This window comes from Staurois parvus, unplaced genomic scaffold (genome assembly GCF_062004578.1).
Source record: "Staurois parvus isolate SC_StPar_1 unplaced genomic scaffold, SC_StPar_1.0 ptg000704l, whole genome shotgun sequence".
In the NCBI taxonomy this organism is placed as follows: domain Eukaryota; kingdom Metazoa; phylum Chordata; class Amphibia; order Anura; family Ranidae; genus Staurois; species Staurois parvus.
The window spans coordinates 2,825,560-2,851,684 of NW_028318500.1; the positions used below are offsets into that span (position 1 = coordinate 2,825,560).

Sequence of the window (26,125 nt, forward strand, 5' to 3'; positions counted from 1 at the left end):
CACAGGAGTGCGAATCACGTATATATATATATATTTTAAGGGCCTTTTTGCCCAATTTTATTTAAAGGAAAAGTTCCATCAATCTTCCCACGCAGGGGTATCCACATTAAACCAATTCAAATGATATTCAGCCTTCTGGCTGATACACCGATTTCCGTCTGTCTCCTGCAGACTCTATCCAAAAATGGCTTTCCCACACACAGCTAGCCAATCGCACACAGCTTGTCTGGCTTCCACCTCCACTAGGTGAAGCCCACCTGACTCCAAGGCAGTGACCTCCTGCCTGCCGGGGTGGAGCCCTCCTGCCTGCCGGGGTGGAGCCCTCCTGCCTGCCGGGGTGGAGCCCTCCTGACTCCTATCTGCCGGGGTGGAGCCCTCCTGACTCCTATCTGCCGGGGTGGAGCCCTCCTGACTCAGTCTTCCGGGGTGGAGCCCAGAACTATGGTTAGGACTCTATAAAAAGGCCTGCACACACCTGTGCAATCAGTGTGCTGGGGGTTCTCAAAACAAGGACCCCGGATTGGAGATTTCATCCCTCCCAGATCTCTTTGAAATCTCCCGGCTCCAGATCCCAAAACAGACTTAATGAGTAAAGGAGGAAACTGAAAAGCCAGTTTCCTCTGCAATCCATCAACTCTCTGGAGCCCCTCAACCTGCCTGGTTGAGAATCCAGGGTTTTCAGCTTTATTTTGGCCGTGGCAGGACACCGCACTGCCACAATATATATATATATATATATATATATATATATATATGTGATTTTGCGCACCCATGCCGCCCTGTAGTAGTATTTCTGCTATAGGGTGGTCAGGAATCGGTTACAGAAGCGGTTTGTGTTACGTTGCTGCATTACTTTAACTGACAATTGCGCGGTCATGCAACACTGTACCCAAATTAAATTTACATCCTTTTTTTCCCACAAATTGAGCTTTATTTCGGTGGTATTTGATCGCCTGTGCGTTTTAAATTTTTTGCGCTATAAAAAAAAAAGGCTCATATGAGGCTCCTGCGATTTTCTAGCATGGGGCCTGTGGCAAACTTGCTCATCAGAATTGGAGCGGAGTTCCCCCTCAACCCTCGTTTCCGTGTTCTGTCTGTGTATTTGAGGTCTTCCTGGAATCCTCACATCCCCCCTGCATTCCTGTGAGGCAGACTGTGAGGCAAATCTCCTGGCAAATGGTGTGGAACAACCTAAGACATGAGAAGTGGAGCAGGCCAGTCTGCAAAGGTGTCATTTTTATCACCCAAAACTATGTAAGCCCACTCATTATCAAACCGACCAGAATAAGTGCACAGTCCTGAGGTCAACTGTATGGTTCATATCACGGGATATGAGCTAGTAATTTAGTGTAGAGTTTCCCAATGACCACTCCCAAGTCAGAGCCCCCCTCCCCTTTTGAGAGGGACCTTTTAAGAGAGTAAGTGAGTTAGTCTCACAGACACTCAGGGATCTCCCAGCAACATCGTAACAAGGAGAGATCAAAGAACCTTTCTGCTCTGCATCTTGAATTTGCTAAAACCAGGCAAGGCAAGTAACTTACCCTGTAATTTCCTCGCTATTCTATGTTTGCTGTGTCTTTATATACATATATATATATTTTTGTGATATCTCTTTGTACATATTTATTTTGCATCCAACGCTTTTAGTAATAAATCTTTCTGAAAGTGTTAAACTGTTTCTAAGCGCTTACTTGCAATTCACGAATCCCTGCCTTTGAAGAGACGCTACTGTGGTTATATTTCGGTATAGTAGGTCCGCGGGCCGTGCTATATAGATCAATATTTCAATCATTATAGTGTATATTTGGTAACGGGAGTTTCCCAGTCTCCGACAAAAGTGGTGGTGGCAGTAGAGGGTTAGTTGCGTAACTAACCCGACCCAGTAACAAACGCATTCAGGCTGCAGGCACCGATTGTAGTCCATTAGCTGGGCAATCGCTGTGTAGGGTGCAGCTGGGTGGGGCCTTGTTACGCGCGTCACACCGCGGTTTTGGATCGGCCGGCCCTTCGGTCACGAGTTTGGTGAGAAGGTCTGGGGTCTGACGCCGTGGGCGTGACGTATTACTGTTAGTCGCGGCTGTGCGATTGTCGCCTGTTGGTGGCGGCAACCGCGGGTCGTGACAGGGCCCACTAAGGTTCTCCCAGTTCCTGGATGTACACCTGCTGACATCCCACTTAACCTAACTAGAACTCAGGACTTCTATCCAGCTTGTTCTGTCTGCCAGTCTTAGTCCTGTAATCTGGCTAGGATATACCCATGCCCAGTAGTAGTCCCCCATTAGTCCAGAATACCTGTTCCAACAGTTTCTTCTTAGCAGTGTCAAAGTTTAATTCAGCAAAACTCAGAGAAAACACAGTCATCCAAATAGACCATACAATTCTTAAATGATCTACAGCAGAACTTGGTAACAAGAGAGCTCAGAGCAATATAGTTGATGACTGGAGAGACTTGCACCCTGGCTGCAAGTAGAATAAAGACCTGGTATCCTTCCACATGAGGAATGTCACCAGTCTTACCTCACTAGGTGGGAGAAACTCCTATACATATCCCCAAAGAGGAAAGCCACGTGTATACATGCAGCTAGTCTACATTGCCTCTACATCCAGGCTTACTCCTTCATACAGACTGGGTCGTTGCTCTCTTGCTAAAACTCCTACTATACCTTCCAGTGATCTCCCTGAATGGTCGGCAATAGTTGCTCAGAATCCTAAGTGGGGGGGGGAGCGAGGACTTGTTAACTGCTTGCTGTCTGCCCTATAGTAGAAATATTGCTACAGGGCGGCACGGGTGCAAAAAATCACGTATATATATGTGATTTTGAAGTTCCGGGTAGGGAGCAAGGTAGGAGGCCCTACCCGTGCCATCATTCGTGGCCTCGGCTGTCAATCACCGGGTCCCAGTCAGTGATTACTCGCCGGCACCCTGTGATTGCCGAGTAATACCAACGGGGTGAGAGAACTGTATGTAAACAATATAGTTCTTTCCCCTATCAGCTCTTGAGAACACTGCTCTGTATGGCTCTGCATAGCAGAGCCATACAAAGCAGTGTGCTTACTGTGAAGCACACACACAGCACATAATGTGAAACAGAACACAGCATACAGTTAACCCTTTGTTAACCCCTTCCTCCCCAGTGCCATTAGTACAGTGTCAGTGCTTTTTATTAGCACTGATCGCTGTATTGGTGTAATTGGGGATGTCAGTGACACCAAGTCAGTTCCTCCTAGTGTCAGAATTTTCTCCACTATCCCGCTATAAGTCACTGATCGCTGCCATTACTAGTAAAAAAATAAATTAAATAATCCATTATATATACCGTTATAACTTTCACGTAAACCAATTAATTTACACGTATTGGGATTTTATTTTAGCAAAGACATGTAGCAGAATACATTTTAGCCTAAATTTATGGCGAAATTAGATTTTTAAATTTTTTTACTGGACATGTTTAATAGCAAAAAGTAAAAAATATTGTTTTTTTCTCAAACTTGTCAGGAGGGTAAATCCTCTGGAGGGCAAGTGGTTAAAAAGCTGCTATGCTACTTGTTGCCAAAACTGCAGCTAATTCACACTACAATGTGGCGACATCTTATGGCAACTGGGGAAACTACATCACTATTACTCTGGCTCACAACATGCAAAAAGCAGAAATAAATGTAAAGAGCAGAAGTAAACACAATTTAAGTGTTGTTTAAATGAGAGAAATTGCAGAAAAATATTGTCCTTTTTAAATATAGTGACACTACTTGTTTTAAAACTAACACTGCTCAAATCGGAATCAACAGAAAATTAAATCATTTTTGAGAGAATATCCCACCTAGTTTCCTCATTTCTCATATTCCCCCACTCACAAAAATAAAGTATCACAAATAATGTAAATGCTCAATCAATAAGCCAAAATGTAAATATAGCTGAAATGTAAAACTTGTTCTGGTCCATGATGGGCAAAAAGTTGAGGAAGCGGATAAACTATGTCTTCCCTATAGCTATAGTCACTGCCAGTCACAAGTGTATATTATAACATACTGTTAATGCAAATGTGTTTCAAGTTCCTACAGATACAGCTGGGAAGATTCTCATTTATCATCATCAATGGTTAAATAAAGTATTTTTCTGTAGTTCTTTGAAAAAAAAAATTACTCAGAAGCTAATGAGAAGCCAGAAGTTACTCAGTGAACTTGGGAGGGAATAAAATATCCTAAAACATTACTAAGTCCAGAAAATCTCCTACATCAATCGTCTCTTTTAATACATGGCTGTGACCGCTACTCGGGTATGTTTCCTTCTATTCATTATGTTATAACTACATTGAAGTCATACAGATTGCCAATATCTGTGAGTTAATTATAACAGAATGGTATACTTTTATAGTCATCTCCAAAAGGTTTTTTTTTTTACCTGATCTGATTATATCCTATACATAATCATAATTTATTTTAAGCATTATAAGATTCAATTCACTAAGCTATAATGCATGTTGTTTGCACTAACATTTGTTTTTTTTCAGCCACATGACTGTTATTTCTAACCCCAATATTCAGTCATTGCTGAAATTAGAGCCAATTTGTAGCATAGTGAATTATGTCTATAGTGAGCCTTGAGAATATATTACTTATACAATGTTAATTACCATCTAAACCTCAGGTCACATCATGTGATAACTGGATAACTACTGTATATACAGTGCAGCACTAAAACAGCAATATATATTCTACAAAGCCAGTTAAAGGGTAACTGTATGTTTAGAAAAAACAACCCCTTCCCTCACACCTCTCATCTTGTTGTATAATATCACTACAGACCATGAGCTTTTTCCCAAGGCCTGCCAATGTTTAACCTCTTTGCACTGGCGCCTACTGGCCCTTTAAGGGTTTCAGAAGCCGGGAGGCGGGGAGGGGTTTTAGGGTCATGTGACCGCTGTGATTCACCGTCATGGCGATCACATGATCGGAAAATGTCCCGATTGAAAGGGGAGATCGGGACCTTTCCAGGAGTCGCCGACATAGGTGCTGGGAGCGCGCAGGGCGCACGCTCTCAGCACATATGTATTCTCTAATTGCATGCAAATATGGGGCCACTTGGCATCAAGGCCCAGATGCCGAGAGGCTGCCTATTTGCGTGCAATCAGCGTCAAGGGGAAAGTTCCCAGTGCTTCAGCAGCTCTTTGATAAGTCATGCATGAGTGGCCTAGCCATGAAGAATAATGGATATGTGCATTATTGCCTGTTGACATCCTTTCTGTCTCACCTGAGCACAGTTTGTTGTAAAACTACAAGGTCATGGGCAGGCCACAGCAACCAAAAGACATTTAGGTTCATATTTAAGGTCTGTAGAGAAGGTCTATATGATGGTGTATTGGGGTTATTTATATAACGTGCAGTTAAAACATGGGACAAGCCTGATGTAAGCTCAAGTGCACTTATCGACAAACTCCCAGGAGAGCCCCATCAAGCACCAGTCATCTGTTTTGTCAAAAAATGTTTCCTTTGTTTCCTGAATGTTTCTTGAAGGTGTTCTGATGTCATACAAGCTGTGCTTTGACAACCATTTCCTCTTTTCTGTTACTAGAAATTTCAGATTATATGGAACATAAAGGTCGATTTTTGAAAGGCAAATTGGCTGTTCACTTTGCAAGATAATTTTCCCTTAGGTTAGTGAATGACCGCGTAATTGTCAGTTAAAGTAACGCAGCGCCGTATCGCAAAAAATGGCCTGGTCAGGAAGGGGGGTAAATCTTCCAGAGGGTAAGAGGATACTCGATCCTATGAAACAAAAAAAAAATGGTGTATTTTTGCTTGCAGAGGACTGAATGAAATTACAAAGAAATCTACATCTGAATAATATGATTTTACGTTTTGAGACGACTGGTGTTACCATACTTCAGTCACATCAGATTGATTCATAGAAGAATGCTGTGAATTAATTTTATCATTAAAAACCTTGGACTCTTGGTCACTTGTTTGGTGCTCTCATTGGATTGTATGTATGTGGATTCCCAACTCTGGATCCTTTCCCTCTTCCTGAGGGTAGTCCTTATTTTGTGGAGTGCTTTCAAACTCGAGCTAGTGTGCTCAGTGACATCTTCCATGGTCCTTAAAAAATCTCAATCCAGCATCCTGTTTTTTCTTCTCTTGGACATCAGAATTACATGTCCTAAAACCATGAGAATAGCTTAGCATTTTAATATTACAGATCAGTGAAAGATCATGTACTTGTTAGTAGCAGAAATATTACAAAGAACATCCTTTATCTGAATCATGTCAGGTTCATGTTACCACAATGCAGAAAAGCTATCAGGGTAAAATACATGTTTCTGCTTACGAAAGTTATTTTTATATCAACCTATTTAAAATGACTTGTCGTGATTCCAGGCGAACCCTCTTAATTTACCACTGCTAACTCTAGTCTTGGGCATTGGTGGCACCTTCCAGTATGGTCTGCACATCTCCATCATCAACTCACCTGCTAATGTAAGTTGCCTTGATTAAATACTGTACATAGCCTTGTGTTCAAGGAGGTTTTCTGCTATATCGAAACATTAAAAGGTCTCATTATTTTTTTCATGATAGAAGGCTTCCAGCATAAATAGAAATGGTGTTCTAATTAATGTACTGCATAGTTTATATGATAATCTTATATTGTTCCATGCAATTCATTCACTTTATTTGCTTAATTCTCTTTAGTATATTCAGAGATTCATCAACAGCACATGGGAGAAGAGATATGGGTCAGTTCTCCATCCAGACACTGTCATGCTGCTCTGGACCACCATTGTGGCTGTATACAGTATTGGTGGACTACTGGGGTCACTTATAGTTGGACAACTTGCAGTGACATTTGGAAGGTACTTCCTATTTCCATTTGTGGCTTAGACTTACTTTGGAAGATTTATGATATTTCTGTCTGTTCTGTCATGCTCTTATATATGAAACTGTTACAGATGTAATATTATAGTCAACCTGTCCCCTTATCTAATGTTATTCCTGTTGTGCACTGTCTTTGCTGGGTGTCAAAATTAAAATTAAAACAAAAACTGTCCCTAAAGATTAGTTTGTGTTAAGTCAGTCAGTCAGACCTGTTTGAAGAAAATACATTAAGGCTTTATGCACACTAGCTTAAAAATCGCTGCTTCTACATGAGTTTTGTGTTTTGTCTGTAGAAGCAGCTCAATGTTATCCATGCGTCCATGCACATTAGGAGGCATATTTTAAGCTCATCATTTAGAGGCAGAAAAAAAACCCCTTCTGGTTTGCATTTTTGATTGGAGTTTTCTGGCAGAAAAACACTAAACACACCTAAACATGCATTTTTTCTGGCAAGGGAACTGGTGTTTTTTTAAGCCGAGTGTCCATGGAGCTTAAAGGTAATGTATGGTGGTTTTGTACATTGTGTCCATAGACAGCTAAATGTGGAATATTGCATTTTAATATTTTGTGTTCTCCTTTCAATCCAGCAAATGGCTTAAGCCCCTTTTCACATTTTCCTATGGCTTCTATGGTATTTAAAGCCTGTTGTTAACAGAGCTCAGTAGCATAACCTGAAATTTACAAACAGAAGTGAATGAGTTTTTTGAATGAGAAAAACTGATTTATCTGTGGGCTGTTTTACCAGATGGCTCACACATCCTGCCTAAAAGGAGAAAATTAGAGCAGTGCTGTCTCATTAAATAAATCAAAATGTTCTGGGAATCCTTTGTGTATGAAATTATTGGTCTCACCAATCAAAGATGTTATATTAATTATGTAAAATGTTAGTTTAAAAACAATATACAGTATGTATAAAAATTGGACTAGTTTCTCCTTAAGAGAGAATGCATTTAAGACACTAGTATGCAGCATACTGTATATTATAATCAAATATAGCTACTCCTTAATTTTTTATTATTTTTTAATCAATGTGCTGATCAACAGATGTTATATTTAACTTATTGCTTATTGCTTTCATGTTTACAGCAAAAAAAAGAAAAAAAAAAACTATAGACTATAGTCGTTATAGCTATAAATGTATATGGTTCTTGTGACTATAGGAAGATAATCAGTTTTTATATTTGTATAACATTCACAGTTACATTAACATTTAATTTTATTAATAAAATTATATATTTTTTCCTTGCCTTGTTTGTTATAAATATTGCTGAATATTTTGAATTATACATGCAATCTTCAATTAATTTTTTTATCTGTTGTAGAAAGAAAACTCAACTATATAATAATATAGTTGCATTGGTGGGTGCTGTCTTCATGTGTACAAGCAGAACAGTCCAGTCATTTGAGATGATTATACTGGGAAGATTTATTTATGGATTAAATGCAGGTAGTAAAAGCAAATCTATAAATTACTGATACCACCCAAATATATGCATCACTGTTGTAGTGTCATGCTCTTGTGTTGTGGTTTTATATTGGTTGGACCTGTAAGCCATCACAATATGTTAAGTTCTTTTGGGCTCTGTTCACACATATACATTTAGGGTGCGGTGCATTAAAAAAAAATGCACATTATATAGAGTCAAATAGTAATGCATCTAAAATGCATTTAAAATGCACCACACAGATGTGAAGGGGTTCTTAGATAGAAAAATATTACATACAATAGATCTGGATGACTTATCAGTCTTGCAGGACATGTTCTACCAAAAATGAAAAGGGGGTAACCGGGACACTGCCAACTATGGACTATAGTGAGAATACCTAGGAAAAAGGGGGGTCAAAAATTATATAATAAACTAAATGGTGGCCCTCATATATATATATAGAATATGCCGACTCACATGAAAATAGCCAGCCATGTGGTGTCCTCAGGACCCAAACATAACTGAAGGAAAAAGAAGGGAAAACAATGACAGAGGCACAAGATGCCTAAGTCAAGCGGGTCCAAAAGAGGTCAAACTGCAGCTTGTAATAAGAAAAAAGTATAAATCTTCAATTGCAGTAAAAACATGAATCAATACACATGATAAAACAAAAACAATAAAAGGAGAGAGCCTCACCACTACCAAAAAGAAAAATAGAAGAGAATGTGATGGTTGTCCGGGGTGATACCAAACATGCTATAGTCCCAGCACCAAGGAAGGATTATTGAAAACCCAGATAAAATGGGTGTAAGATGTGGGAATAGGAGGGATAGTGCCAGAGAGAGCTGTAGAGTAGAAATCTAGGTCATGAAGTAAATTAAGGACATAGTCCGCTTATTTTCTAAACCGTTACCTGGATTTCATATGAAAACTTGACAGATAGTAAGCATGATAATAATAAACAAGGCATATGACCAAAAATAGTATTAAAACAAGATATAAGTTCTCTGGAACGTCTTCAAGGCTGTAGATGATATAAACCTGGATGAATATATAAAACCAGGTGCTGCAATATATATCCCATAGAGACCGGATTCAATTTATATTTTCAAGATGGGTTTCACACTAGTGTGTGCAATGTAGATATAGTGTTCCAAAAAGAAATCATGGCGGTATAGATGGTGGCCTGATTGCCAAATAAATTACTTCATGCAGCCAAATAGGAACACTCCAGCAGCCACACAATGCACATCTCAGTGAGAGATCAATATATTATAGATCATGAAGTGTTAATACCGATCCCACAATATCAGCTTAAATGTATACTGTATATATTCCTCCAGCAGTGCATGTTCACCAATAACCTATTCATAGACCAGCATTTATATAAAACTGAACAGATATAAGAAGTTAGCTTCAAACCTGCCACCAAACAAACATGGATCCAGGCTAAGTGGAATTCTGTAATCCTTGATAGTGGTTTTCAGGTGTAAGCGATCATTCCCTTTAAATGTATCAAATGATGTTACACAGATAGGTACCTTATCACGTGGTATACAGCATAGAGTCCTGCTGGTCAGGTTATATATGGCGCTGTCACTGATGTGGACAGTGATGAAATGATTAAGGTTTCTGCAGAGTATACAGCGTATACAGTGAAGCGGCTAAGCCTGCTTGTAAAGATGTGTAGGCAGTTGGAGCGATGGTAGGCAGATGAAGGATAAGCAGAGTATGCAGCAGAGCAGCTGAGCCTAACACAATAGCTGATGGGGTTGGACAAGGTGCATGCCGTCTGGCTTTACCATCTTGAACTTGCCGGTCCCAGAGACTGCGCATGTGCTGGCGTCACCCGGAAGTGACGTTCGCCCTCCGAGTCACGTGGGCTTCTTCAGTTCCAGAGAACTTATATCTTGTTTTAATACTATTTTTGGTCATATGCATTGTTATTATTATCATGCTTACTATCTGTCAATTTTTCATGTGAAATCCAGGTAACGGTTTAGAAAATAAGCGGACTATGTCCTTAATTTACTTCATGACCTAGATTTCTACTCTACAGCTCTCTCTGGCACTATCCCTCCTATTCCCACATCTTACACCCATTTTATCTGGGTTTTCAATAACCCTTCCTTGGTGCTGGGACTATAGCATGTGTGGCGTCACCCCGGACAACCATCACATTCTCTTCTATTTTTCTCTTTGGTAGTGGTGAGGCTCTCTCCTTTTATTGTTTTTGTTTTATCATGTGTATTGATTCGTGTTTTTACTGCAAATAAAGATTTATACATTTTTCTTATTACAAGCCGCAGTTTGACCTCTTTTGGACTCGCTTGACTTAGGCATCTTGTGCCCCTGTCATTGTTTTCCCTTCTTTTTCCCTCTTCTAAAAATGGTCCTATGGCAAATTATACATACATTTATAGTTTTATGAATTGATGCTGTCATATACCATATGATCCTTTTGAAAAGTGAAGAATGTGAATTTTAGAACCCCTGTCATGTTTTTACTACTATCTAGAACTTAATTAAAGAGATTTACCCTATCAGAGACTTGCATAGCATTAAAAATGTGACGGAAGATCTAACCTAGGGGTGCTCAACCTGCTGAAAGCGAGGGCTACTTAAGTGATTTGGTAACTGGTCATGGGCCACAATGAAATAAAATGGTTCAAAATTTAGAATTTTTTCTATTTTGAATAGCATATATAACATTTTCTACCTCCATCTGCTGAATGCCAATGGAAGGGAGAGGAAGGGAAGCTGGCTTTCAGCGGTTCCAGAAGGAAAATGAAGCACTCTGATGCTCTGGTACGGTGGGTCGACAAGCCCAGATTGCAAATAACGAGTAGCCAATCATAGGCAAGCCTTTCCCTGGTTTGAAGTCAAGGGCCCCCGAGGGCCACAGGTTGAATACCCCTGATCTAATTTTTGTTTGCTCCCTCACTTCATACAACACTAGAAAGAAAACTGCAGCTTGACACACACTTTAAAAGCTAGTTGTGACCTATTAATGAGCTTGTCCAATAGTGTCTGGGGCTACCTGAGCACCTTTACTGTTTGCTTGCTGGAAATGAGTGAATGCATTCTCCTGAGATTACCTAGTTTGACATGTCTCTGACCACACCTGATAGAAATGTTAAGGAATATTTGTCATTCTGGAGAACGTATACAAATGCTATAAGACTCATTCAAACTGTGCATGGATCAAACTGCAAAGTGCAAAACACATTACCAATAGCAATCAATTATAGTCCAAGTTCAACTGGTCTGGCTTCACTGAAGAGAAATCTGATTGGTGACTAAGATTTACTGCACTTAGCTCTCTGCACTGTTCTCTGAACAATTCCATGTGTCTAGAAGGTGCTGCCAGTAAAAGCCCATGAGCACAAAACATCTTTTTCAATTTTGCCAAAATTTCGGCAACGCGAAATCAGCCACTTTCGCTCACTGCTACCAGCTAGTGATAAAGCTGCTTTCCTAAATCTATTGGCAATTAGACAATTTGTGTGCATTGGTGATGTTTATTTGCTGGTTTTGTTTTTGGGCAAATTTTAGGTATTTTTCTTATTGTCTTTTCAGGTGTGAGCTTGAATCTTCACACAATGTACATTGGGGAATGTGCCCCTCAAAGTAAGCGTGGAATGATCACAGTTTCTGTGTCTTTTGCCATTGCCACAGGAAGATTGATGGGTTTCGTGATGGGGCTCAGGTACTTTCTACATGACGTTTTTTCTTGATCCTAAGATATATTTATTATGAATTTGTCACCTGTATAGTTCTTCCTGGATTTTAAACACTGACCTGTCTGATCTGTGCATAATCAGTAAAATGTTACCTTATTGTAGGGAAATCCTGGGTACAGAGGAGTTGTGGCCCTATCTTCTGTCAGTTAGTGCTGTTCCAGCCCTCATTCAGTTGGTGACACTGCCATTTTTCCCAGAGTCCCCCAGGTACCTTCTTATTGACAAAGGTGATAAAGACGGTTGCCTTAAAGGTAAGAGGATTGGTGGCTTGGTGGTTGCCTATTTCACCCTTGCACACCCCCACTGATATTTTTATGAATTTGTATTCCTAGCTATGCAGCAACTGTGGGGTCCAGGAGAGCACAGTGCAGAGATGGAAAGCATGTTGGCTGAGAAGAAAGCAGCTGGAGAGCAGATCAAAGGTGTGAAAGATCTCCTGACAGATCGATCAGTGCGCTGGCAGATGATCTCTCTTGTTCTAATCTGTGGAGCTATGCAGCTTATCGGCATTAATGCAGTAAAGTACTTTTCTGCTTATTAGTTACAATTCTACAGCTGTCTTAAAACCCTGTTACTGATGCTTTGCAATAATGTTTTCCAGTGCTATATCTACAGCATATCTTCTATAATACATAAGAAAAGACAAAACATCCCACAAACAAATCAAACAAATCTGTCATTCTCCTTAATTTTTTAAAAACTGTTTGGGGTTTTAATTTGTTTTCCCTACAGTTATTTTGTAGTAGATTATTTTGATATAGAATGCCAATCAGGGGAGGGCACTTGGACACATGAAACTTCAGAGACACAGTGAAAGTTACTACTGAAAGACTTCCATCTGGCAGATGCTGTGATTGCAGGTCTAAATGATGTAGCTATAAAATTGTTAAAGTTTTTTTTTTTAGGAAGACATGACTGATCAGACTAAACACAGTTTTCTTTTTAATTGATAAAAATTAAGCTATTAGGAATTACAGACTAGCAAATCCATTAAACCACATTAATTATGTAAAATAATAAATAATATTAATAAAATGGCCCATGGATCTAAATTTGGTTGCTTCATAAAAGACCATGTATGGAGAGGCTGATTGTACAGAAGTCAATCTACCAATTGACTTCTATACAGTCAGTCTGACAGATTTTCCCTGCTCGATCAGCACCATCAGCTATAGCCGGCAGCACAGATCAGAAGCCTCCCCACAGTCAGAACACAATAGCTCAGCAGGGAGAATTCTCCCTTCCACTTTCAATCTATGGATGGGAGAAATTGAACAAAAAAAAAGAATTTATGTATGGGCAGCTTTATTTCTCAATATCTTGTATTGACACTTATTTATTATTTATTTTATTTTCTCATATGGTAAAGCTGTTCATTCTTCTTGGGGAAAAAGCCTCCAAGTCCTGTAAATTCTTTTGCTGTCTCATGTGCACTGTATTTTTGAGATCTCTCTCAAGTGCCTCAGGTCAAAATGTTTAGGTAAAGAGATTATAATGGCCACTCCAGAAGTTTTATTTTTTCCTGAAGCAGTTACTGCAGTTTCAACTTGGCCTTATGTTTTGGGGAAAGGATCGCCACTACTTCCGACCAGCCCAGGTGAATGAACAATGAAGAGCGGCCTCACCCTACATGCTTCCATCAAACCACACATCCTAAAGCATTTTGCCCTGCCCGCTGGGCCTTAGTCATAGGTCATTTACCTGTGCTGGTCGGGAATAGCTGTCATCCTTTCATCTTTATATTTACTAGACCTCTGGATTGGTAATAGGGCAAACCTGCACCCCATGTTCTGGGACACAGGGATATCCTTTCACCTCCACTTTGAGTGGTGCCAAAATCAATAAAAATAGGCCTTATGATTTGTATCATGTTGGAACGTCCAAGTGGACCCCATGTGTACCCCAAACTTTTCTCCTAAGTTCGCTAGTAATTTGCTGCATTTATTTTGCCATCAATTTTGAGTGAACTCCCGGTGCGACTGTAGCACATCCCTAAACCTGAAGAGACATTATCGACTTCTCTCCAAACATAGCATTTATGGTTGTGATTGTAAAGTAAAATTTTGCTGTCATTACTCCATTTGATTGTGTTGCAGAATTTTTGAGGCTTCTCTAGGTGCTGTTTGGCATATTCTAAGCAGGCTGTTTTGTGGCATTGGTGCAGTAAAATTGGCTAATATTTTTCAAACCCTGCCAGGGTTACGTAAACCTAAGAGCACTTCTGTATAATGCTCAGGATGCATTACTGACTGTAAGTTTCACTGTGATCAATACCTAAATGTTGACGTATCTCTATCATGTGCCACTAGCATTACCTATTTGTATTATACTGCCCCACTTCCCCCCCACCACCACTCCAGTTCTTTTCTTATACCAATGTAACTTATAGAAAAATGTGGTTGTGCTGCAATGTAGTGGAATATTTTAAGTTTAGTAGAAATCGTTAGTAAAAATGTATCTTGAAGGAGGAGTTATATAATTTTGGATTGTATTGAATTTAAGCTAGACATGTATACTGGCATCACTAAGGTTGCACAAATACGCCTGTGTTGGTATGGTGATATAGAGGAAGACTGATTTTATTCATTATTTTTCTAAATCACATGAATAACATTTGCTGCAAGAACCTGCAAATTGTTTGCCATTGGATAATACTTATTTTCCTAATTACAGGTATACTTTTATGCATACAATGTCTTCCAAAATGCAGGAATTCCAGCTAAGGAAGTACCATATGTCTCACTCGGGATTGGTATTATAGAGATTTTTACAACTGTGCTCTGTGTAAGTCAGTCTGTTTGGTTTTCATGTATCTCCTATTTAAAAAATCAATGTTTCAATCTATGCTTAAGATGTCAGTAAAAAGATGCTTCCTGGTTCTGTGCCTGCTTACCCACTTGGGAAATTTGGGTGCATCCACTTCTCCATTATGAAGGACCCCCTTGATAATGGCCATGTCAGAGTTCCCAGGATACTTAAAGTGTCAGTAAACCCCTATTTCCTTTGGCATTGGCTCTAAAATGAAATTTTCTGTGTGCTCAAAACTTCTTTTTAAATCCATTTCGTAAATATTAGTACCTGAATGATCATGCCAGCTTCCTGTAGTTCCCTATGGAGAGGCAAAGTTATTCTGGCTAGTCCTCCAGCTTCTGCATTGCCACTCTCTCTGTGTATGCTCCAGTTTTACAAACATTTGTTTTTTCTCCCCAAGCAACCATCCCATGTGACAATCTTCATCAACTTGTGGGACAACTCTAGCAGATGATTATAAAGACAAAGATTATTTATAGAGGCATCACTTCAATATGCATTTTACACTAGTTTTAATTGATTTTCTTTGAAACATGTGACTTCAAGAGAATTGATTGATCTCTGCGTGGCCTTCAAGAAAAGAAGGAAACGTCCTGCTGTGACGTCTGCAGAACATGTCACATGCGGCAACAAAGCTGCACCCAACTTTCTGACAGTTGATCGCAATATAAAAGAACCAAACAATTTTTTGATGTTAGTGAAATAATGCAGTCTATGGACAGTTACTCTTACGGTCTTATTTAATGCTCATGTGCCATAAGTGGTTCATATGGGTTTACATACACTTTAAAAACTGGTTGGTTTAACTTTCCTGCATCTCCCAAAAACTGAAATATTAGTATTATTCAGGGGCGGACTGACAACTCATGGGGCCCCCGGGCAATAGGGGATCATGGGGCCCCTGTGTCCTTGCCCAAACTCAAAAAAGCCTATGAAAAAGGTACCAGGGGCATCTCATGGGGCCCCCTACTGACCCCGGGCCCTCGGGCAGTGCCCGAGTTTCCAAATGGTCAGTCCGCCCCTGGTATTAGGTGAACTGATTGTTTAAATAAGAAAACAGTGATAAATTGGTGGCTCATAAAATATTTAACAATATGGTATTAGTGCACGAAACAAAGGGCCCTTTACAGAACAAGATCTTTATATTCTGCTGACAGCAAAAACACAGCATGCTCCATGGAAGTTCTTCCACTTAGTTGTTGTATCTCACAGAACTGTAAGGTACAATGTGAATGACTTTTCCTTTTTCTCTTCCTTTTGCTGGCTATGTACAGAGCTTTCTCATTGATCGTCTGGGCAGGAAATCCCTTTTGTGGGTGAACTATTCCATTGTGTCTCTGACTCTAAGCTTACTTACTATCACTCTCTTTCTCCAGGTAAGGACCTCGCAGTTCTCACAGCAATTCTACTTTTCTGTAATGCCTCTAAAGAAACCTATTGATCCACTTAACAATATGTTGTAAGGAAATATAACCTGCAATGCTCTCAATAGCTTTAGTAGTATCTATGGCTTTGTTTGTTGAAATTAAAGCTAATCTCTTGCTTCTTTTAGCCTGAATCACACAGAATTACAAAGAGCCCAGACTATTTCTTCTCTCATATCTCACTGCTAGACTATATTGCTAAACTCTATTCCAGCTACTACTTGACAAGTAGAAATTAAGGTACTGAGCAGTGCCAAGCAAAATTAAAAAACATGATTTATCTAGGTTCTTGTAATGTGCAATATATATACTTTTAAGGGCCACTAGTGTCAATAATTATTTTTTAAGTGTTTATAAAACAAGTCAATACTTAGTTGAACTCTGTCCATTCTGTTTCCAAATGATCATGCAAATACCAAAGCCTTCATGTAGGTCACAATGTGTATTCATAGAATTCTAAAGCCTGGTACACACATTCAGCCTGGGTTCACATACGTGCGGTGCGGTATATCGCATGTGATTCGCACAGGAACCACACCGCATTCCTGTGCAAAACACATGCGATTTGTGTGTGGTGCGATCGAAGCCATACATTTTATATGGCTCTAATCACACTGCACCTGCACCAAAAAGGTACAGGACCCTTTTTTGGGTCCGCATTAGAATTGGATCACATAGGTATTCACACCTGTGCGATCCGATTCTTCACATCGCACCTCGTTTTGTGGACCGCTTTCGGTGGTGTTGTTAACTTAACATACACACCCACAGCAGTTCGCATGAACAAGGTGCGATTCTGATGCAGTGCAGAATTCGCACTGAAAACGCTGCAAATTCTACACCACATCAGTGTGAACCAGGGCTGAGTCGTTTTTTTTCAACCCAGCGGGATGAACGGAAAAAACCTGAGAGATCACCGTACTAACTAAGCTGATTGCTGGTTTTTGAGCATGTCCCTTCGACAAAAGCCAGTCCTTAGACTGGCTTCTGTCGGAAAACACAGCTGTACATGTGGTCCGAGTGTCGTACGGTTCCTACTGAACCGGCCGATATTCAAACCTTATGTACTCAGCTAAATTGCACAACCTAATGTAATCAAGCTCACAAACCTATTAAATGTAAATTGCACAAAATACATATTTCACACTCTGGATTTACATTGTGTTTTCCCATAGGACGTATATACTTGGCTTCCATATGCATCTTGTGTACTCATCTTTATCTTCATCTTGAGCTATGGCATGGGACCTGGTCAGTAACCTTTGGAATGTATCAATGCGCTGCTGAGAATACTGTTTTCAAGCTTTTCCTTGTTATTTTTCTCGAGTGATTTTCAAATAGACTGACTAAGCCAGTTCCCAAGACAGCATAAAATCATCATATGACCTCATGCTACTTATTTATTTCTCTTAATATTTTATTCCCATTAAGAGACCTATAATTCTAAAGCTGTGTATATGTACTGTACATAAATACCAGTAAAGTGCCTGAGCTTTTGACGTATTCTTCTGTAAGAGTCTACATTTCAACTACAGCATTATAGAAATGCTGTGTTTTAGCATACATCTTTAATGCAGTTTAACAGCATTTTGCTATATTGGATTTTTTGGTATTTCAGAGTGTGTTTTGGTTTCGCAGCATTTTGAGGGTTTGTTCAGATTGTTTGGTTTATGCAGTAATCTGACCGTGTCAAAATACTTGAGAAACTGAAGCACCATATGTAAACTTCTCTTGGTTTTGTGAATTTTTTATATTATATTGCTGTATTATTTATGACGGTACTTTTCCTCTTTCTCTTTATAGGTGGAGTGAGTTGTGTGCTGCCCACAGAACTTTTTGTCCAATCATACAGACCAGCTGCCTATTCTTTAGGTGGAGGAATGCTTTGGCTGGGACTGTTTGTGATAGGCCTGGCATTCCCCTTCATTGAGGTATAATCTACATTGCATTTTTATGGAGCAATTACCTTAAATCAAGTTTGTCATTATTTAAAAGAATTAAAAGGTAGCATCCCTGAAAAACAAAATAAATCTTACCTGTACTGCTGCCCAAACCACCCAGCCCTGTTGCATGGAGGAAAGAAAACAGCAGGGGAAGCTAGCAGTCCAGAAGTGTTGCAGGCTGAGCATTCTTCAGCATGCTTAGATCTTCAATGTAGTGGAGTTCAACGGCATTCAGTGGCGTTCAGAGCCTCAAAATTATATGCCTATCTTAACCTGACGAAACAAGGTACTCATTCACTCGCTTGTTATCTCTTGCCTGGACTATTGCAACTACCTTCTTACAGACTTACCTCTACACAGGCTTTCAGTTTGTCATGAATGTTGCTGCCAGACTAATCTACCTTACCACGCTCAGTGTGTGCCACCACTCTCCGCCAATTCCTCCACTGGCTTCTGATCACACAACAAATAAAATTCAAAATACTAACAACATACAAAGCCATTTAAAACTCTGCCCCAAGCTACATTACCATTCTTGTCTCAATATACCACTCAGACTGTCTTCTCCGTTCCTCCCAAGACCTCCCATGCTCACCTCCAGAGCCTCTCCCATCTTCTGGAAATCCCCACCTTATTGTAACTACTGTAGCTACTGTTCTGTCTCCCTTATATTATAAAACACTCAGTAAACTGTTGGTGATTTAAATCCTGAGTAATAATAATCATCATCATACATACTGTTATCCTAAAGTGATCGTACCCCCTCACCTTGTAAAACGACCCATTCAGTTTAAATAAAAATGAAAGGCAAAACATTTGTATATAGATATAAAAAAATATAAATACCCTTTCTTCTATTTTTTTATAAATGATCACATTCTCTCTGTTATCAGCCGCATAAGAACTAGGGGAGGAGAAACAGCAGCACACTGAACTTCCCAGTGAAAGGCTGTGCGGGGGTGGAGGGGGGGGGCAGACATGTCAGGACAAGTCTGATCATAGTATAGCTAGAGAACTGACCGTGGTGTGTTCTCTTGCTTAGTGTGGTCAGTTTTTACCAGTAAAGCAGAGGGACTGGCAGGAACATCAGGGTTTTCACACACAGGAAGCAATACAAAGAGAACAGAATTCTTTTTCATACAAGTACATGGTATAGCAGGCACATATCAGGAATATGAAATGTTAAGTTTACATATTTAAGTAATGACAGATATGTCATCACATAAACAGGACCAAAGCATAAATGTAAAAATGGTTCACGTTTATAAGAGGTGTAAAGGTACAAGACCTAAAGTAGCTGAGCTGTGGCTGTGTATTAACATTAAAAAGTATCCCTATTACATGTAGTGTTGTGGCCCATTAAAATGAAACCGTGGGCAAACAGATAAAAGCACTGTTGAAATACATATATGTTTACTGTTTTATTTGCTAAAGGATTTGTATTTGTATCAGTGAATTTATCTAGACCATGGTATAGCTCAGTGTCTCTCAACCTTTTTTTTACGTCAAGGCACCCTTTAAAATTATGGACAGTCCTGAGGCACCCTTTAAAATTATGGACAGTCTTGAGGCACCCCATTCTAAAATGTGAAAAACTATTCTAATAGTTTTATATAACTCAGCAACATCCACACATGTAGGACACCCAACATTAAAGGTGATTTATTCTTCCAAAGCAAATACACTTTTGCACACTGGTACTGATCAGTATTCCAATGTTTCTCTTCTCTATCCATCACTGAGCTAATGTGACCCCAGCAATGATGGAGAGGGGCAGGGGAGGGTCGAACTAGGATGCTGTGCAGGCAGCTGACATCTTCCTTATCAACTGATGATGTCATTGGTTGTCAGGATGCTAGCGGCTAGAAGGTCGTAATATGCACAATGAAAACCAGTGACTTTGTGTAACTAAAAGGCAGGCTTGTTTTACCTGCTGGCTTGTATACAAGTTCTGGGCAATTTTTAGACATTTTGCCAAGGCACCCCTGAAGAAACCTCAAGGCACCCCAGGGTGCCTGGGCACCCTGGTTGAGAAAGGCTGGTATAGCTAGTAGTAGTAAATCACATTCATCTGGATTCATTCTGTAATGTTGGAGAAGTTTCATAGTTCTTCCAAGCCACTTCATTAGTTCTAATTAGACTATAGTTCTGCAACTATTTTATAGTATAATGTGATATTTCAGATCTAATTTTATACAGTATTTATTTTATCTTTTTTTACACAGGAAGCATTGGGACCTTTTTGCTTCATCTTTTTCCTTGTTTATTGCATTTCTCTGGCTGTATATTCCTTTTGGATATTGCCAGAAACCAAAGACCAAAGCATGGTGGAGATTCTGGAGTCTTTTAATACTCTCAACTTCAAAGGAAAGAAGGAGTGCAAGCATGTCTGTACTAGGCTTTAGATAGAGTACTGGTATAGCAAATGTATGTTATGTACTTATAGTTTACCTTCAGGGATATAGATGAAAAAAGAATGCATAGTTGTATGTAAGGGTCTAATACTGCAACTGTTAGTCACAATTTATTGGGTTAAAAACTGCTTGTAAAATTTTACTTAAGCGTTTTTGGACAATTTTATGTTTGTTTTTAAACTGATGATTTAGATCTGCTTTTTTAACTATAAATACATTTTTATTAACAAATATACATGTAATAAATGGTGGGATCTGTGGAACACTGGATTTTCTAACTCTGTTTTCAGAAAGACTCATTGAAACTTCAGAAGAAGCATTCAGGCAGGGGGAGGAATCACTGCTCTATATAAATATCAGCTTGAGCTTTTGAACTCTATAATCAGGCCTTTTACAACAGAATCACAGAGAAACAGTAAAACGTGAAAAGGAGTCTAAACCATCACCTGCTAACTCAAAGGAAGCCAGGCTAAAAATAAATATGTATATGTATAATTTATTTTTTTTTAACCACTTCCCGACCGGCCGTTGTATATAAACGGCCAGACGGTGACACTGCAGGGTCGGGTGGCCGTTTATAAACGGCCTCCCCGCACCCTGTTTGTGCGCGCTCCCTGGGAGCACGCAGCACCACGATCTGGTGCCCACTGTGTCCTCCGGACACAGTGAAACACCGATCGTTGGAGGGACCTCTGGACCAGGTCCCGATCATGTGATCACTGATTGGCTAATCAGTGATCACATGCAAAGTAGTAAGCAAGATGTCACTTCTGACATCATTGTTTACTACGTGTGAAATCTGTGAATGATCACAGAGGTCACATGGTACAAGGCTATTCACAACAGCCTTGTACCATGTGACAAGCTGTGACCAATCACAGCTCACTCAGTAGTTCTCAATGGCTGCAAGAATGCAGACAGAGAGAAAGAGAAATGATTGCTTTTACATCCTATATGGGTGTAAAAGCAATCAGTGTAAAAAAAAAAAAAAACTCTTCATTACCCCCCAAATGTAGTACAGTGTCACCATGGTGACACTGTACTGCTAGGGTGACAGTATGTAAAAAAAATAAAATAAAATAAATAATAATCTAAAAAATAAAATAAAAATGTAAAAACAAAATTTTTTTAAACTGTAATTTTTGGTTATAAACTAATTTGGCTTATTTTTTTTTTTTTACTAAAAAGATAACTGAATAAATTTTGGCCAAGATTTATGATGAAATATTATTTATTTGCAAAATTTTATAAGAAAAACACTTTTTTTCAAAATTTTTGGACATTTTCATTTACATAGCAAAAAAAATAAAAATCCCAGTGGTAAATAAATACCACCATAATAAAGTTTTATCTGTCTCAAAAAAATGGTAAAAAATTCATATGGATACAGTGTTGCATGACCGCGGAATTGTCATTCAAAGTGTGATAGCGCTGAAAGCTGAAAATTGCCCGGGTCAGGAAGGGGGTAAAAGTGTCTAGACTGTAAGTGGTTAACTTAACCTTAATAAATAAGAAATTCAGTATTTAAAAAAGCACTACATATTCCTTTTAATAAACCTACTTGTTTAGCAAATTTATAGAAATACCTCTACCATATCATTGTTCTTCTTTCTACCTTTCAAAATAAATTATTTAACTAACCTGTTTGAGAAAACTGTTGCAATAGTTTCAATTCACAAAACATTACAGTCTATGTAAATTTTTTTTTTTTAATTGGATAGTTTACAGACTGCTTAAAAACATAAAAAGTGTTACTATTGGAATATTTTCCCTCTATTCCTGTTCTTAAGACAACTCAGCATTTTGTATGGTTTCCAAGGCAACAGGAATTCAGAAAGACAGTATTGCTCACTCAATCCAAAACTAAAAGAAAACACTGAGGGGGGGCATTTATTTAGCAAATTAACAACACAATTAGTCACAAATCAGGCTGCATCTCCTTTAGCAAGTACCTGTGACAGGTTAGACCTGTGTATCTGTATTCCTGGGAAGCTATGTACAACAGTTTGCAAAGTTTAAAGATGTATTTATTACTAAAGATAAGACAGATTTCCACTTCAAACAAATGCATATTTAAGACGAGGTCAGGGTCAAGTTTTATGCAGTCACAATTGTGAACTTTAGAGCAGCTAAAGGAGGAATTTGACTCGTTCTGTATCTCTGTAATAAATCTGCCTCACAATGTGTCTGACTGCTCCTTTTCAGCTTTGACTTGTAGCAGCTCTGGACACTTCTCCTTGCTCATTCTGGTGCTCTGGCACTGTTAAAGTGCCACACAATGTTTCTTCAGCTGGACCGTCTTGATTTTATTTAAGGTAAATCCTACTTTGTGTCTCAAAGTTTGTAGACTATTCTAGTGCTATTGTCTCTCAAAAAATATACACTAATGTTGATGTATAAATAAACCTGCCTCATCTCTCTGTCTTATATTATGGCCTAACCAAGCTGCTTACATACTGTCCAGCCACTGTACAATATTTGTGGCTATTGTCTGTAAAATAATACACTCCAATGTTTATTTCAAGGTAAAACGTGCCTCATCTCTCTCTCTTATATTGTGTCCGAACCAAGCTGCTTACATTTTGCCCAGCTACCAAACAATATTTGTTGCTATTGTCTCTCAGGTGATAAACACATTTTTATTGCAAGATAATACTTGAGGTGTATTTTGTCTATTTGCTGCCTATTCAAATACTCCCATACTTTCCTGAGTCTAGCCAATTTCTATCAAGCACATATCTATATTTTTAATATCTTTGGGAATAATTGGGAATATAGGAATGGGAGGGGGCTCTGGGAATGTAGGGTTGTTGTTTTTTTTAAGTGCTTGTGCATTCTGTTTTGATATTTAAGACAATGCAGTAAGGTACAGTAAATAAAGAAGCTCATGAAAACATACTAATAAACTGATTTGTCATTGGCCAATTTGTATGAACTTGAGGGCTTTACCTTTATGAAATTTCCTATAGCTTTTAGACCTGTTGTGGATTCTACATCCGCTGGTTAGTTCAGGTCTCAATAAAATATTAGATGTCACAACCAAAACTACCTAAAGTCAAGCTAAAATGAATCAGATATCAGATTAGGGTGCTGTATGTGATGTATTTAAGTCAGCACCCCTGCCGCCCTGTAGCAGTATATCTGCTATAGGGTGGCGGGAAAGCGGTTAATGGAGATCAGTGGTCTTTTTGCAAGTGGTAATTAATGAATTTCAAGTTGGTTGGACTATTGCAAATCTGAAACAATTAGGGATTTTTGGAGCTCCTTACAATTAAGACTATCTGGCTTTCTAGCCCCTCATATTGCTCCTCTTGCACCACTTCAGTAGGAATACCTTCGAGAGCTTGAGGAACCACAGAAGCTGCACAGGTAGTATATCTAGTTATGCTGCATTATTATGTAGAACTACCCCCTCAGGGGCTGCTGAGTAATTCTTGGGTTTTCTTTCTTTCTTGACCTCACTCTGGAAGCCCAGCTCCTGCTGACACCACCTTAAACCTCTGGCCAGAAGAATCCTTTGGCTGCAACCATAAAATAGGCTCACTCACAGTTTAGAGTGTACTGATATTCTAGTTGTTTTGAAATCAAATGTGAGCACAGTAAAGCAACAGGAAATATGTGCATAAAATAACAGCTATCACTCTTAGTAACTTCAAGTAAAGATCACAACATAGCATAATCTCCATCAGTTCTAGCAGTCCTGCAATTCAGAATTTAAATGATAGCCCCAGTCCTGAGATGTTTCTTCCCCAGTGAGTCACAAAAACTATCAAGCAAAGAGGCTAACTCACTTTGGCTCTCAGTGGCTGAGTCAATTCTGAAGGAAAAGAAAACTCTTCAATTGAATAGACTAATGTCCCTTTAACTGCAGTGTTTGATCTTCTGCGTGCTTGATGGGGCCCTAGTTGGTGCACATAAGGACTCAAATCCTTCTTGAGGTAGAGGGGTAGAAGTTCCTAAATAGAGTGTAAACACAAAGGGAAGGAGCTGCCCCCTTAAGTGATGTTGCATTCAAATAGTATCCCTTTGGCACACTCAGGATAAAGTGTAAAATTTGGCAATAAGTAGAAATGGGAAAGTTGGGTTCTTCCTTAGGCCACAGTGGTAAACTTTGGCAATACAGGAATTCCTTGGTGAATAGGCAGACTGTAATGGGAGCGTTAATACAGCTTGGCCTACAGGAGGCAGATAGTACAGTACGCCTCTGTGATTGGATATGCTGGAACTGTAATAACTAGTAGGCCGAACAACGTAGGACTTAACACATGTAACTGGAGGAGAGAATAACTGAACTGGGTAATGTGATGTGCAACATTGACGGCTTGAATATGGAATTCTCTCACCCAGTCTATGGTCTCACTCAGATGGCAGAAAGTCTCTCTGTAGATGATGGTCCCTGTTTCCTTGTGGTTCCTCCTCCAGAAATCCTCTGGACAGCAGCACTCTGGCCTGCCTGCTCACAGGACTGTACATTAGACTTGACAGCTGTGCCAGCGATATCGGCGGTCAGCAACTCCTCTCTCTCTGCATTCTGGTCTGGCTTGGACCTCTGGAGTCCCTCGTGGTCTTCTCCTTACACCTGCTCTCCAGCTCTATCTATCCAATTCCTGTCCTCTGGTTCCCGGGCTTCTGTATTTATCCGCCCCTTCCCATCTGCGAACTGCTCTAGGAAATGTAGTCTGCGAGCTCCATGTCAGACAGTGAAGTCCTGCAAATCAGCCTACGAATCCCACAAAGCTTTTCAACAGAGCCTGTGTAATTGGGCTGCAGGACACTGCCATCTTGTGTCCATTCAACATCCTGCAAACAGTTTTTCTGTAAGGTGTTTCAATTAGATTCAGTTTAATAGCATATTAGAATATTATTTGTTCCACAATGTACAAACTCCAGTTTGAAAAGGCAGATGGAGATGAGGTCTTGGCTGAAAGGAAAGTTTTTCTATTTCTCCTTTTTTTCTCTTTTCTTCATCTTATTAAAATCCTTCCTTTTGTGAGCCTTGTATTTTATTTTACTGTTCTGGTACGTGTTTCATGGCAACTAGCCAGTTCTTCACGATTTCATACTCTGCATTAGTCCGTATTCACATTGTTAAGTATGCCACCATATTTTTGTAAAAAATTCTTTAGAAAAACCATTATTGACTTAACATGGTTCTAAAGTCTAAAATATTTTTTTTACCTTAATGCATTCTCTGCATTAGGATAAAAACACCCAGTACTTGTCTTACCCCTCCTGTCCCTAAAAACTTGCCTCGCCTTGTCATTGATCCAGTGCTATGATGGCTGCAGCATCGCTCCCCTCACTTCCAGATCTCACAGGAAACACTGAGGGCATTGGGAATCATAGGCTCCTGCTGCTGTCAGTCAAAATCCTTTAAGAAGAGAGCAGGAGAATGGCTTACCAGCACTGTGTGTCTAACCAGTGCCGTGATGAACAGAGCTCGACTCGGGAGCATGAATGCACACTTGCTAAGGAGGAACCCGTAACAGGGAAATG

At 39.4% G+C, this 26,125-nt stretch overlaps 1 protein-coding gene across 1 annotated transcript in view; it reads left to right on the top strand.

Moving 5' to 3' along the window:
- The window catches only part of LOC149445911 (solute carrier family 2, facilitated glucose transporter member 11-like), a 32,384-nt gene extending 11,492 nt beyond the window's left edge, over positions 1-20,892 (top strand). Inside the window, exons 3-13 of the mRNA XM_089653168.1 lie at positions 6,373-6,471; positions 6,685-6,845; positions 8,190-8,314; positions 11,874-12,003; positions 12,140-12,288; positions 12,370-12,554; positions 14,711-14,821; positions 16,123-16,224; positions 17,448-17,523; positions 18,076-18,203; positions 20,441-20,892. Coding sequence (XP_089509294.1) covers positions 6,373-6,471; positions 6,685-6,845; positions 8,190-8,314; positions 11,874-12,003; positions 12,140-12,288; positions 12,370-12,554; positions 14,711-14,821; positions 16,123-16,224; positions 17,448-17,523; positions 18,076-18,203; positions 20,441-20,620 — 1,446 coding nt within the window. The 3' untranslated portion in view covers positions 20,621-20,892. The remainder of the gene's footprint in view (positions 1-6,372; positions 6,472-6,684; positions 6,846-8,189; positions 8,315-11,873; positions 12,004-12,139; positions 12,289-12,369; positions 12,555-14,710; positions 14,822-16,122; positions 16,225-17,447; positions 17,524-18,075; positions 18,204-20,440) is intronic.
- Positions 20,893-26,125: the final 5,233 nt, after the last annotated feature.